At 35.3% G+C, this 14,261-nt stretch overlaps 1 protein-coding gene across 1 annotated transcript in view; it reads left to right on the forward strand.

Moving 5' to 3' along the window:
- Positions 1-14,261, forward strand: part of EPHA6 (EPH receptor A6) — a 924,354-nt gene that overhangs the window by 773,051 nt on the left and 137,042 nt on the right. Inside the window, exon 13 of the mRNA XM_043892992.1 lies at positions 8,737-8,798. Within this exon, the coding sequence (XP_043748927.1) occupies positions 8,737-8,798 (62 nt within the window). The remainder of the gene's footprint in view (positions 1-8,736; positions 8,799-14,261) is intronic.

Genomic DNA, 14,261 nt, shown 5'->3' on the forward strand with positions numbered 1-14,261 from the left:
TCATTATCATAAATTGATGTTTAGGAGATGGGGGAAGCAAAATCTACAGGCTGTCCCAAAAAGTTTCCTTTGCACACACTTCCTTTGTATGTAGACTATCATAAGGCTTTATGGGGCTTTAAAATCCTAGAACTTCTCAAGGACAAAACATCTTTGGCAGCAATACAGTGAACAGTCCATACTGGGTTTCCAGGCTGTGTTTCTAAGATGAGGCACAGAGAGATTTGGGGCAATGTTTCATGTTCTCTAAATTACTAATGGAGACCCAAGTATCATTTGGGGGTATGGCAAGATGGCCAGGCATTCAAACTCTGAAGCCAGATTGCCTGGCTGCACTCCCTGGCTCTGCCAGTTTCTCAGCGTGTATCCTTGGACAGGTTCCTTCAACTCTGAGTGCGTCTGTAATCATATCTGTTAGATTGAACTGGTGATTAAACTCACTGAAGGTCCTGGCATGAGGATTCAATGAGTTAACACATGCACAACACTTAGAGCAATGTCCAGCATGTTAACAAACTTATTTGTTAAGTCAGTTGTTATTACCTATGTTCTGATTTAGATGTAGTATCTATTTTTAAATTACACACAGGAAAAGTTTTCACAGAAAGAAACCAAGAACAAAAGTGATCTGAAGTAATTTATTTGACATGCAGTTTAATTTTGCTTTGAACTTAGCATACGTTTCATTTTCCTGTTTTGAACATTTCACAGTATTACAAGTTTATAAGGATTCTCTGGTGTGTATTGTTCATTGCTGCCTAGTGTCATGTCTGACTCTTGCACCCCATGGACTGTAGCCCACCAGGCTCCTTGGTCCATGGGATTCTCCAGGCTAGAATACTGGAGTGGGTTGCCATTTCCTTCACCAGGGGATCTTCCTGACCCAGGGATCACACTTGGGTCTTTTATGTCTCCTACACTGCAGGTGGATTCTTTACCAACTGAGCCACAAAGGAAACCCCAATATTAATTAAATTATGGATTATTATATAATCAATTATTTCTTTTACAATAGAAGGAAATCTAAAAGTCATAAATAACTAATTTCAATGCATATGCTTTAAATTTGACTATTATAACATTACTTTTATATGTGCTGATGTACTAAAAAATCAAGAAAGCCATTCTTAACTCAAATGTTACTAAAATCTTACAGTATGCTTAGTGTCTTACTTTGGAAACCACAATCTAAATCAGACATCTTTGGTAGTAACTTTCATTGTCAACAAGACACTTCTAGTTAAAGAGAAGTGTCTTTTTGCCCATATGTAATCTCTAGTGGAAAGAAAGACAGTACTGAATGTTACTGAAGTTAATCGATACAGATGGTAAGCCACTGCTTTCTGGAACTGTTGAGAGAATTATGTTTCATTTCTTTAGCCTCATGTCTTTGACTTACTCTAAAATCCAGAAGTGATACTGTTTTCATAAATGCAAAAAACCCTCCTAATTTCTGCTCAACTTTTTTATCACAGAATAAAATAATTTATTCTTAAGCATTAATCCAAAGGTATTTGGATCACTTCTGTATTTTAGAAGCAAAGTAAAACAATTAAGAGAAAGCATTGAACAAAATTAGCAATGATTATTATACGTATTTAGAGGTTTCAAACAGGTCTAAGATTAAAATCAATTCCAGAGTAACCTAAGATATATTGGTAGAGGCAGAAATCTACAAATAGAGTACAGAAAACACAAGATGGCTTTTTAGGTAGGAGTAAGAATCTACTTCATGCAGAAACTCTATATTATAGAATGATATTTAAATATGCACATGACACCACCCTTATGGCAGAAAGTGAAGAAGAACTAAAGAGTCTTTTGATGAAAGTGAAAGACGAGAGTGAAAAAGTTGGCTTAAAACTCAACATTCAGAAAACTCAGATCATGGCATCCAGTCCCATCACTTCATGGCAAATAGATGGGGAAACAGTGGAAATAGTGACAGACTATATTATTTGGGCTCCAAAATCACTGCAGATGGTGACTGCAGCCATGAAATTAAAAGATGCCTGTTCCTTGGAAGAAAAGTTTAGACCAACCTAGACAGCGTATTAAAAAGCAGAGACATTACTTTGCCATCAAAGGTCCATCTAGTCAAAGGTATGATTTTTCAAGTAGTCATGTATGGATGTGAGAGTTGCACTATAGAGAAAGCTGAGCGCCAAAGAATTGATGCTTTTGAACTGTGGTGTTGGAGAAGAGCTTGAAAGTCCCTTGGAGTGCAAGGAGATCCAACCAGTCCAACCTAAAGGAAATCAGTCCTGAATATTCATTGGAAGGACAGATGCTGCAGCTGAAACTCCTATACCTTGACCACCTGATGTGAAGAGCTGACTCATTGAAAAAGACCCTGATGCTGGGAAAGATTGAAGGCAGGAGGAGAAGGGGACAAGAGAGGATGAGATGGTTGGATGGCATCAATGACTCAATGGACATGAGTTTGAACATGTTCCAGGAGTTGGTGATGGACAGGAAACCTGGCGTGCTGCAGTCCATGGGGTCGCACATGGTCAGACATGACTGAGCAGCTGAACTGAACTGAACTATAATTTTTTTTTACCTTGCCATGGGATATAAAAGAATTTTTATATCAACACCAAAGTACAGTAAAGTATGGGAATGGTCCATTTTTATAAAACTATTTTTTCTGCATAATGAACAATTATGATAATAAGGGGAAATAAGTAACCATACCCCAAAGGAAAAGAACGTAAAGTTACACCAACATTTTTGAGTGGCAGCTATTGTCAGACTCTGTGTCAATTGTATTTTTTTTCATCTACTCCTCTGAAAAATTATATATGATATGTAATATTATCCTCATTGTATAGATGTAAAAGCTAAAGAACTAAAATAACTTGCCCAAGATCATGAAGGTAGCTTAGCTGAAATTGGAATTATGCTTTTTTTTCTGTTCAAAACCATATTTTCATAATACAAATTCAGTTCAGTTCAGTTCATTCACTCAGTTATGTCCAACTCTTTGCCGCCCCATGGACTGCAGCACGCCAGCCTTCCCTGTCCATCACCAACTTCCAGAGCTTACTCAAACTCACGTCCATCAGGTTGGTGATGCCATCCTGCCATCTCATCCTCTGTCATCCCCTTAATACAAATAATTTAGAATTAAAGTCCATTGATTTGACATTCTGTTATTTCAGTAACTGCTCTAGGTCTAGAATTATTCTTAGAAAACATCTTTATTTGTGTATTCCTTTTGACATTCCAGTCAAAAAAAAAAAATTGAGTACCTTGTCTATACCACACTCTGTGCAAAATGTAGATAGTGAACTTACAGAGACATATTAAGCACTAGTCCTGACCTCAGTGGCATTTTAGAGAGGGAGGCAGACACCTGTGTAGTTAGTATCAATGTCATACCTAATAAGTGTTATATAATTGCTTGATTAAATGTAAACAAAATAGAAAGTAAACAATCAAATCTCCCTAAAACAAAAAGTGATTCACAGGAGAATTGACAATGGAGATGGTTTTTAAGTTTCTGGTTTTTTTTAGATAAATAGGTATATGACTTTACCAAATGAAGAGAGTAAGAAGGCAGTCTTCCAAGAAGAGGAAGGTACAAGTAAAGTCATTCTTAGAGAATGATGAGTTCCCTAGAGAATTTGAAAAACAGGAGGTAGGAGAACTAGGGTGGTAAACGAGTCCAAAGGAGACAAAGGGAGAGGAGAGACTGAGAAGGAATGCAGCTGCCGAGCAGTTTGGACTTTAATCCTGAAGAAACAATGCAATATGTAAAACAGTCTTTAGCTCTTTATAGTTATTCTTTACTTATTTCCATCCGCCTTTCCACTATACACGCCTTGAGAGCTGAATCTTGTATTGATTGGAGATGTTTCTCCAGAAACCAGAGGAGTACATGATGCATAGTAGGCGCTTAAATATGTATATCTGCTATATTGCTGAATGTTTAAAATAACGATTATGTAAGCATTAACAGGTACAACCAATAAACGATTATTGTAATAGGCCAAGCAAGAGGAAAAAAATGCAGAGTGTGAACAGTGATAATAGATTTTGTATAGAGTCAGCACCACTTAATAACTTACGGACTAAGAAGGGTTTGATAAAGTAGAAAATCCAGTATTACAACAGAGTTTCAAACCTGGGTTATTAGATACATGGTCATATCTTAATCAAAACAGGAATAGAGGAGGAAAAGAAAGTTCAAGGGAAATTTTTTAAGTTTGTATTTGAATTCACTGAGAATACGATTCATTTAGGACGTGATCTGATAATCATCAGACAACAGTGTTAAGAAGAAAACAGTCCTCCAATTTTAGTTCTCATCTTGTGAATGAAAATAATTATTTAATATATAATGTTCAAATTTATGTCATCTACATCCTTTGAATGCCTTAGAGGGATAAGAAAACCATTTCATTTGTTATCAAATCAATTTGAGATTATAATTATAATTCATTATCAGTACAGCAGAAACAGGGTGGTAGAAATAAATAACAGGCTCAAGAAGTCCTAAATTACAACTTGGGAGGAAAAAATACAGTCTAGTTGTCAATCCAAATTATTATCACAAATTTTGTTATCTATTAGACAAAATGTGGACGCTATATGATGCTAAATAAACTACCATTGATTTAAATCTGTAATAGTTTTAGGGTTGTTGAGATTTGTTAAGATTCTTAATACTGACTGTACATGAGAAATTGCCAAGCTGATATATTACATCCATCAAAAACTCATTATTTATATGAAAATATTGAATCTATAATCTCCTTTCAGAGTCTTCTCTGAGGCCAAAATAGGGGGACACTTTCGCTCTCAAAGTAGTTGCCCCCACATTTCCCTGACATTTAAAGAATACCTCTCTTTTATTTCCTTTAACAATAGCCTTATTGTATGGTTTCTCAATACCTCCTGTATAAAAGTCATCATATGTATTAAGCTGCAAATTTGAAAAAGATTCATTAGTTAATCATCTATAAAAGTCCTGATTAAAGAAAATTATTGGTCTCTATAGCAGAAAAAGGTGACATTGGATTTTGTGATTCATTGTGTTCCGAATATAAGTGATTTCTTATAGAATCTTGATTCTAATGCAGTTCAAAAATATCTGTAACAACATCTGGGCTATTCATGAAGGAAAACCAAAGAAATTCATTTTTTGTGTGACTTGTAGAAGTGTTTATGAAGAACTCTTTAACTGGTAAGGCTTCTAAAAAAAGATCTGGGAATTTTGAGGTGACTAACATTCAAGAACCATGGAGCTTATCCATTCATTTCAGTGCAATGTGAATACTGAGTTAATCCTGCAACATGAGGCACTTAGGGTTACTGATACTGGGAAGACCCAGAAGGATGGGATGGGGAGGGAGTTGGGAGGGGGCTCAGGATGGGGGACACATGTACACCCATGGCTGATTCATGTCAATGTATGGCAAAAAACCACTACAATTTTGTAAAGTAATTAGCCTCCAATCAAAGTAAATAAATAATTTTTTTAAACTGTAAAAATGGAAATAAGCTGAAATATTTTGAAAATATTTAATATAAAAAAGAATCACATCCAAATGTATTTTCCAAGAGCAAAAATACAACATTTAATTTATACATATTTAACAATAACACTGATTCAGGAAATCAATCCTGAATATTCATTGGAAGGACTGATGCTGAAACTGAAACTCCAGTACTTTTGCTACCTGTTGCGAAGAACTGACTCATTTGAAAAGACTCTGATGCTGGGAAAGATTGAAGGTAGGAGGAGCAGGGGACGATAGAGGATGAGATGGTTGGATGGCATCACTGATTCAATGGACATGAGTTTGAGTAAACTCCTGGGGTTGGTGATGGACAAAGAGGCCTGGCGTGCTGTGGTCCATGGGGTCACAAAGAGTCGGACATGATTAAGTGACTGAACTGAACTGAACTGAACAATAACACGGAAAAAGCACTGTAACCAATAGACTTCTCTCACCTAACCTCATATTTGAAGAATACCATCCTAACTTTGATAATTTCCCCTATACTTATCAATTTTCTTGATTATAAAATGTAATCATGGACTGTAAACTTGTAATCTTCACAGTGTGACTAACTTCCTATAGAAAACCACTAGGAAGCAAATTACAGGTTAGATACCATCAGTATGCTAAAAAAATAATGCCTTAGTTTAATAACACATGCTTTCAATTGATGCTACTGAACAAAATACAAAAGTCGCAACACTCAGGTGTGAAACTTTTAATTTACAAGAAACCGGGGGAGTCTTCATTTGATACTTTATTATCTTTAATGAGAAGATGAAACTTGTCACTGATGAGTTTTAAGATTGTATAAAGGTATCTCCCAAGGAGTTATAGACAGACCTAATTCAAAGCACTTTGTATTCACATAGATTAGAATCTTGCTGAAATAGTTCAGTGTTAGTCTCTTAGGAATTGTGAAAATGATGAGAAAAATTAGTTTGTTTCTATGAAGTACCTACTCTGCTTAGCTCTATGGGAGGTGACCTTGAGAAATCCAGTGAATAGAGAGACAAAGCATCTATGGGAAGGTGGAGGGGAAAACAACCTACTACAAAACCAGGAACACTTTTCCTAATGCAGACAATAGATGTGATGGGAATGCAACTATAGGAAATGTCACTGTGGGAGGCTTTCACGGAAGGGGTACAGTATACAAATTCCAGGGAGGTATGTGAGGTATGATTAGGGAAGGAAACAAGTTGGGAGATAATCCTGGCAGGAGAACACCAAAAAGAAAGGGAGAAGGAAGCAGGACTGAACAGGTGTAGATAAGAATGACAGCTGATGGGCCAGCAGATGAAGACTAGTTAGGAGCAGTGCACTCCACCCTGGGGAGGATTGACTGACAGGATGGGACCTACCGTTCTGATCTATGAAACACACCTGAGGGGTACCTTTGGCAGAGAGGTCAGAGCTTAAGCTCTGAGACAGACTGCCTGATACTGCCACTTCCCAGCTGTTGGATTTGGGACAAATAATTTACTTTTCTACGCCTCAGTTTCTCTGGGTAATAGGGAATGTCAGTTTTTAAAACATATACTTTTATGTGTTTTAAAATATATTTTTAGAAAATAAATATGTTTCTCTGACAGCAATGGTCAAGATGGAAAAGTGCGGCTATGAAAAGAAGAACTTGGGCAGTCATTGTAATAACCAGATTTTCTCTTAACATTCATAATCCATTATCATTCAAACTGGAATATTGAGTTCATAATTTTTATATTTAAGTATAAAAATGACCTCTTATTCTCTCCACCTTGCCAATCAAGTGTGTGCACCCAGCTGCTGTCTTCAAGCTCTCTGAAATCAATGGCCAAATAAAGGATTTCATGACAGATTCTCAGATTTAAAGCCCAAATCTTCTAGATCCCTTCAGTAGTGCTGACAATTCATTTGACCACAATATTTTCTGATAAGTTCTTTTAAATATGTATTTGGGTGAAATTAATGACTTTAAGGAACATTATAGAAATTTGCCCAAATGGGAAACTTCTTTGGATTCTAATTCTATGCATGATAAATTGGGAACTTTATTACTACATTTAACCTTTGCACATCTTTCTTTAAAATACAGATTCAAATGTAAAATCTAGCATTTGCAGACATTGTACTAATTTGTTCCAGTCACCCTTTATAACCCTTAAGGCTTTGAGTTCATAAAAGGGACATGAATTACAATATGAGATCTAATATTTCCTTCATTGGGACACATAATTTCTTTCCAGACCTTCTTTGTGCTCCTGAGGAAAATCTCTGTGCATAGTGCAGATTGAATTGCTAAAAATCCCAATGAGAAGTGAGAAATATAGAAGTAAAAAGCAAATATGTCATACATGTTTATTTCAGATAAATATAATTTTCCCTCCCTAAAATGAGTTTATCTTTTAAACTGGGGCAATTGGGCAGAACAAATAGATTCTTTTCTTTGAAAAAGAAAACAGCTATTTATGCTGAATGTTCTATCTAATAGAGGTATATTGGGAACTGTAACAATTGCAAATAGATATGACAAAAAAGAAAGAAATGATGTTCAACTTCTGATTTTAGCTTCTGCACTAGACTATGAAATCAGAGTTATTTACTTTTCATGTACTGCCATCATAGTTCTGTTGATCTAATTTATGTCCAATAAAGAGATGATCAAGAACTATTACAAATCCCACCAACTTTGTAGCATTCATCAATCTACTGGTGTTTTTCTACTTAAAAGCCCTTAAAAGTAGACTATGACTGATGATTTATACTTTCTTGAAGAGAATTTATGAATTTCTTCTTTCTGCTTTGCTTTTAGGAGTATTTTGGAAAGGCTAAGTCTAATGCAATTCTGCCATAATTACTGCCTCACTGGACGAGAAGTTGTACCAGAGCTGCCAGAGCAGCTCCAGTAACTACTTAAACTCTGACTTCAGCTTGTTGATTGTCTTTTAAGGAAGAGCTCAGGACAACATAATCTAAACAAGTGATTGCAGGGCTTTAGAAAAGGAAATGCTTAATTACTTAGTAATTCATATTGTAATTCACGTTCTTTTTATGAACTCAAAGGAAATAATGCTATAAAAAATGGAGAACTGTGTATGTTTAATATTTATGGAAGCATGTTGGAAAATGAAGGTCCTACTAATAATAAACAAATAATTTAGCTGCCACAGCTGGAAATCTCTAACTGTATCACATATTTCTGTAATTGCTCTAATCCTTATATATTCTCTTGCTCTTTTGGCAGGCAGACCAGTAATGATTGTGGTGGAATATATGGAGAATGGATCCCTAGACTCCTTTTTGCGGGTAAGGTGTTCTTTCCTGATGGCATTTAAATGAGCTATTTTGAGTTCTAGATTTAAAACATTTATCATAAATTAATTTTTCCATAGTGCTATTCATGGATTCTTCCATGAAGAATAGCAGCAATTTCTCTAGGATGCATTTCTCTGATAGTGTGATACGTTAGAGTTACTGAGGTGGAGAAGTATATACACATGATAATATAATTGATTTCTCCTATAAATTGACTTTTCATATCAAATGATATTATAAAGAAAGAGATTAATGAAACTCAGTTGCTTCACGTAGCCTTTCCTTTTGCTTTATTATATTTAACTATTTAGCAAGATATTTTATGCCTTATATATAGTGCTGAACGCTTTAAATTGATGTATACTTACCAATAATGACTCAAGTTCATATGAGAAGATGGATTTTATCAGCTTTGTTCATCTTAAGTTCATTTGGCTATTTAGAAAACAAAACGAGAAAGAATTAACCTCTGTCTGATATTTATTTTAGAACAAAAAATTTTTAAGCACTCTTTTTAAAGTGACTTATCTTTGACAGTGTGGTATATACAAAACTCATTTGTTTTATGTAGTAGTACAAAATAGCACAGCTAAGAAGACACCATGAAGTTATATTTCAAAATGTATTTATGATATTTTTTGTATTTTAAAAAACCATAATATGCTATAAAAATATTTATTGATGGGAAAAATACAAATATAAAAAATAATCACAAGACTAAATATTTTTCACCCCAGCAGAGGTCATATATGTGCATGTCACTGTATTCCTTAATATATATTTATCTACAGAGACATAGCCAATTTTCTTCTATAAAAAAGGCTGACTTTTGCTATTTGAATTGTGTTATATGTTTTTTCTTCATTTTTTATGTGAATAAATGATCTCAAGCATTCTTCACTTCATTTTTTGCACAGTGTTATTTGGACAGTCTGTGTGCATCTTACCTCTCTCTCTTATCCCATTTTCATTCATTTTTCTTTATTCCATGCCTTCTTCTTCCAACTGATCTCAATATTAACAGTAATGATATATTTACACTGGCTATACTTGGTGTCCAGATTCAATGCTAGAAGCTGAATTCAGCAAAATCATCTAATTATTATAGAGCAATGCTCTTCACAAAATGCATACTCTCAAGCAAGTATGCTCTTTAAGGCAAAATGAAATTCATAGGCGTTTAGGGACCTAAACAATTTGTTCTTTTCTGTAGCCATTCTCAGAATATATTTTATAGTTTGTATCCATTTCTCCTGTAAATGTGCGAAATTACTTTAGGATAATTTATCAGGACCTCCTATGGTATTTGGAATGCATATATACTTATGCCCTTCCATTATGTTTATCCAGAAATGCATTTTTATCAGATACATATCAAAATGACTTATTATCTAATGATGCTTGAGATTTTTTATCGACTATATCCTAGAGCTGAATATAATGGCAAGTAATGTAACAGATACTCATCTAAATTGCTGCTGAAAATTGGATCAAATGACTGCCACAAGCAAATTAGGAGAGAAATGTTAGTTTCAGATATAAGTTTTGTCCTGCTGAATCATGAATTAATTAAAACATGTTGTAAAGAAAATATATATTATAAAATATTTACTCATAAACATACAACATGTTTATAAGTGGTAAGTTTCATGATTTAAATTTTAAAAACTAATATTTTTCAGCTCTATGCACAATTGGTTAGATACAATACAATCTGGGAAAGAATAAATGTTCAAATAATGTGGCTACTTTTACTGATACAATGAGAACCTTAGCATAAACTGTCTCAGTTCATCCTGGCTCTGCCACTTACTGGTTATGTGTTCTTGTGACTTGAGCAAGTGACTAACTTTTCTGTGCCTCTGTTTACTTATCCATAAAATGGGAATATTACTTGTATCCACTTCATGCAGTTGTTGTTAAGAATTGAGTTGATTATTGTAAAGCATATAGAATAATGCCTGACATATTGTAATGGGTAGAGCAAGGATTGAAACTCAAGTTTCTGAATCCAAAAGCCATGATTTCATACACATTAAATTCTTTTATCTTAAATCACTTATTACTTCTTCTTATAAGTTCACTACCATCTCCCAATGGGGTCTTGTGTCCCCCTCCTCACATAGAATTTCTATTAAAATAAAAATCATATGAATGGGATAAAAAAACATAGGGTCAGTACTCCCTTTTTACTCTTTTTTAAGATTCTTTCTTTCTTTGTAATCATATCTGTCTTATCTCAGAAGTTCAAAGTGCTTCATAAACTTTATGTCAATAGCAGATACTCAGCTCCCCATGGCAAGCAGAGATAATATATATATATATATCCCACATAGTCTCAAAAGCCAAGTCATTTTTCAAACTACTGCTTTAGAATTTGATAATCACAGCTTCTGCGAACTCAGAGGGAGGAAGTGGCTAAGTGCATGCCATAGTAGGGGAGCCATCCACAGCTCAGTAACAGCATTCTGCGCTTACTGGAGTTAAAACAGCTTTCCCTTTGGTCTCCCACACTATTTGAAAATCACTTCAACTCCCTGTTTTATATGAAGGAATGGTAGCAAGTACAAGATTACAGTCTGGTGGCAGTGGCTGGCTGGTTTTGATACTCTACTGAATGTATAAACCTACTATTTGGATCCTTGCAGAGATTTCTCAAGAAATATATTAGCAGATGACGGGGTGGTTCAGTAAGCATGTTTGTGTGTAAGTGTGTATGTGGGTGTGTATGTGCATGTAAGTGTATGTGTGTGTTACCTTTTAAAATAAAATGCATTTTGACCCAGCGAAGTGCAACATCAGCTTGACTGCCCAGGTGATATGACCTCACTGGTATGTAAGTTCTCCTGGCTTTTCCAAGGAAATGCTCTAGTGTAAATGAAGCACAGCCCTGAACCTTATTCCTGCACAGTCTAACTATACATATGGATTTCATAAACACTTTTATTGGCACTTACCTTGTTATAGCCACGCTTTCCGGGAAACAAACTCACTCAGAAGGACAATGCAGATAGTGGAGTGCAGTTTATTACACCGGTGGGCCCAAGGCAGAGTCTCCTCTTAGCCAAGGACCCCGACCAGCATTTGTGAAAATCTTTTATACCCCATGTATACGATGTGTACGTGTCCAAACCCACTACCCCAATTCCCTTGAGACTTACATAAACAAAGGAAGGGTAAATACAACTACAATATCCCCATCATTCACGTGTTATGTGTTCAGTCAATAATCAATAAGCCCGCAGTTACATTCCAAATAGTTAATAACCGATAGGCCTGTGCTTACATTCTGATAGATAGTGTCCGGAGGCAGGGGTGATTAGTGTCTGTTTTCTCTTAGGTGATGAGTAACCTGGATATGATCTTCAAGGTTCCCCTGTCCGGAGGGGGTCTTATCCTTCCATTGTCGTTCCCACAGGCACTAAGCAGAGAGTTCAGAGTCCACTGGAGAGGTGGCCGAGCACGATCAGCACAGACAGGCCTGAGATGGAGTCCAGGCCCTATGAATTCCTTCTTCAACCTGGCAACTATTCACCCCTAAATCTTTGGACCTCCTTCTCTTATAGCAATATTAACTAGCAATCCAAATAAAAATAGTTATAAAATACTTTAAAAATTTGAGATATCATATGTCAAGCACAAAAAAATTACTCCTTTATTTAATAGCATTTTTTATAAAATAAAATAATCTGATTATGTTTTAAAACAATTGCTCTGGTTGTTCTACTGAGAAGAGACTATAGTGAGGTACAGATGGGTACAAGGAAATCAGGAGGCTTTTGCAATAATCCAGGTAAGGAGATGATGGAGGCTTAGATTAGGATAGTTGCAGTTGAGTTGATGGAAAATGGTAGACTCTGTGATATATTCTGAACATTGAGTCAATAGCATTCACCAGGAGATTGGATCAGGTGTTAAAGCAAAAGAGAATATTCAATGATGATGGCATCCACAAAATAAGGTTAAGAATAGGCAATAACTTCTTTCTGTAGCTATTATGACTTTATTGTAATGAATATCTTGTAGACCTAAAACTCCAAGAAAATGTCTGGCACATAGTAATGTCTCCATCTATTATTATTATAACATATTTCAGAAGGTGTCATTAGTTTGGAGGTTTTTAAAAAATATTTACTAATGTATTTGCTGCATTGGGTCTTCGTTGATGCATCTGGGCTTCCTCTACTTGTGGAGAGCAGAGCTATTCTTTATTGCAATGCATGGACTTTGCATTGCAGTAGCTTCTCTTGTTGTGGAGCATGGGGTCTGGGATGCACAGGCTTCAGGAGTTGTGGCTCGCAGGCTCTAGAGCGTGGGCTCAGTAGTTGTGGCACACAGGCGTGGTTGCCCCACAGCATGTGGAATCTTCCTGGACCAGGAATTGAACACCCATATCCCCTACATTGGCAGGTGGATTGCTTCTTAACCACTGGATCACCAGGAAAGCCCACTGAGTATTTTTAAATTGTTTTTCTGTTACTTCTTGGTCTACTTTTTCTAGGGGCTAAAAATAGTCTTAATGTTCACCATTTTTAAAAATCTGGGTATACCTCACAAATATGAGTGTTTAAATAATACATATAAGTGCATATCAGCATTCCAAAAGCAATGTGAGACATTTGAAGATTTTCCTTGAACAAATGCAAAGCAAATATTAATTTAAAAAATTAAAGGGATCTTTTAAATATTTATGTACTCAAATTATAAATCTAGTAAAGATGGCATTTTACCTTATGCTAGTTATATATTAATAATGAGAGCTGTGTTTTATTAGCACACTTTTCCTGTAAATTGTGTTTTGTGGAGTTATATTTGCGCTGGGGTGTAAGAGCATAATTAATCCACATCACATTCATTTTATATTCAACAGTAGAAAAAGAGTGAATTACACTTATCCACCAATATCTGTCTTTAAGCCCTAAAAGTTACAGTTGAATTACATCCCTTTAATTACATTTTTTCAGAAGAAAATATGTGAAACTTCATGTCAATAAATATTATCATGCCTGTGCCAGTTTAATACCAAAGCCTATTCTAAAAATATGTGACAGTAAGCACCCAAAGATATGAAAGCATAGTATACTTGGAGCAAAGCATATCAACCACTGAACTTTTTATTCTTAAATTAGGAGTTAGAGCATCAATATACAATAGCCTGAACTGATTTCTTTAAACATTTTAGTACTATAAAGGTGTGTGTCATTTGTACTATCTGGTACCATGTTGTATTTTCTAATATTCCCATTAATTCTCATTTTGCATACAGGACTTTATATTAAAGTTTTTAATCCATAGGTAATTTATACTATAGTGATATATAGAGATATTGAATACAGTTTTCTGAACTCTTCTGTAGTCATTCCCAACCCCTCATTTTGGAGAAGGCAATGGCACCCCACTCCAGTACTCTTGCCTGGAAAATTCCATGGACAGAGGAGCCTGGTAGGCTGCAGT

The sequence above is a fragment of the Cervus elaphus genome, chromosome 31 (assembly GCF_910594005.1).
Source record: "Cervus elaphus chromosome 31, mCerEla1.1, whole genome shotgun sequence".
In the NCBI taxonomy this organism is placed as follows: Eukaryota; Metazoa; Chordata; class Mammalia; order Artiodactyla; family Cervidae; genus Cervus; species Cervus elaphus.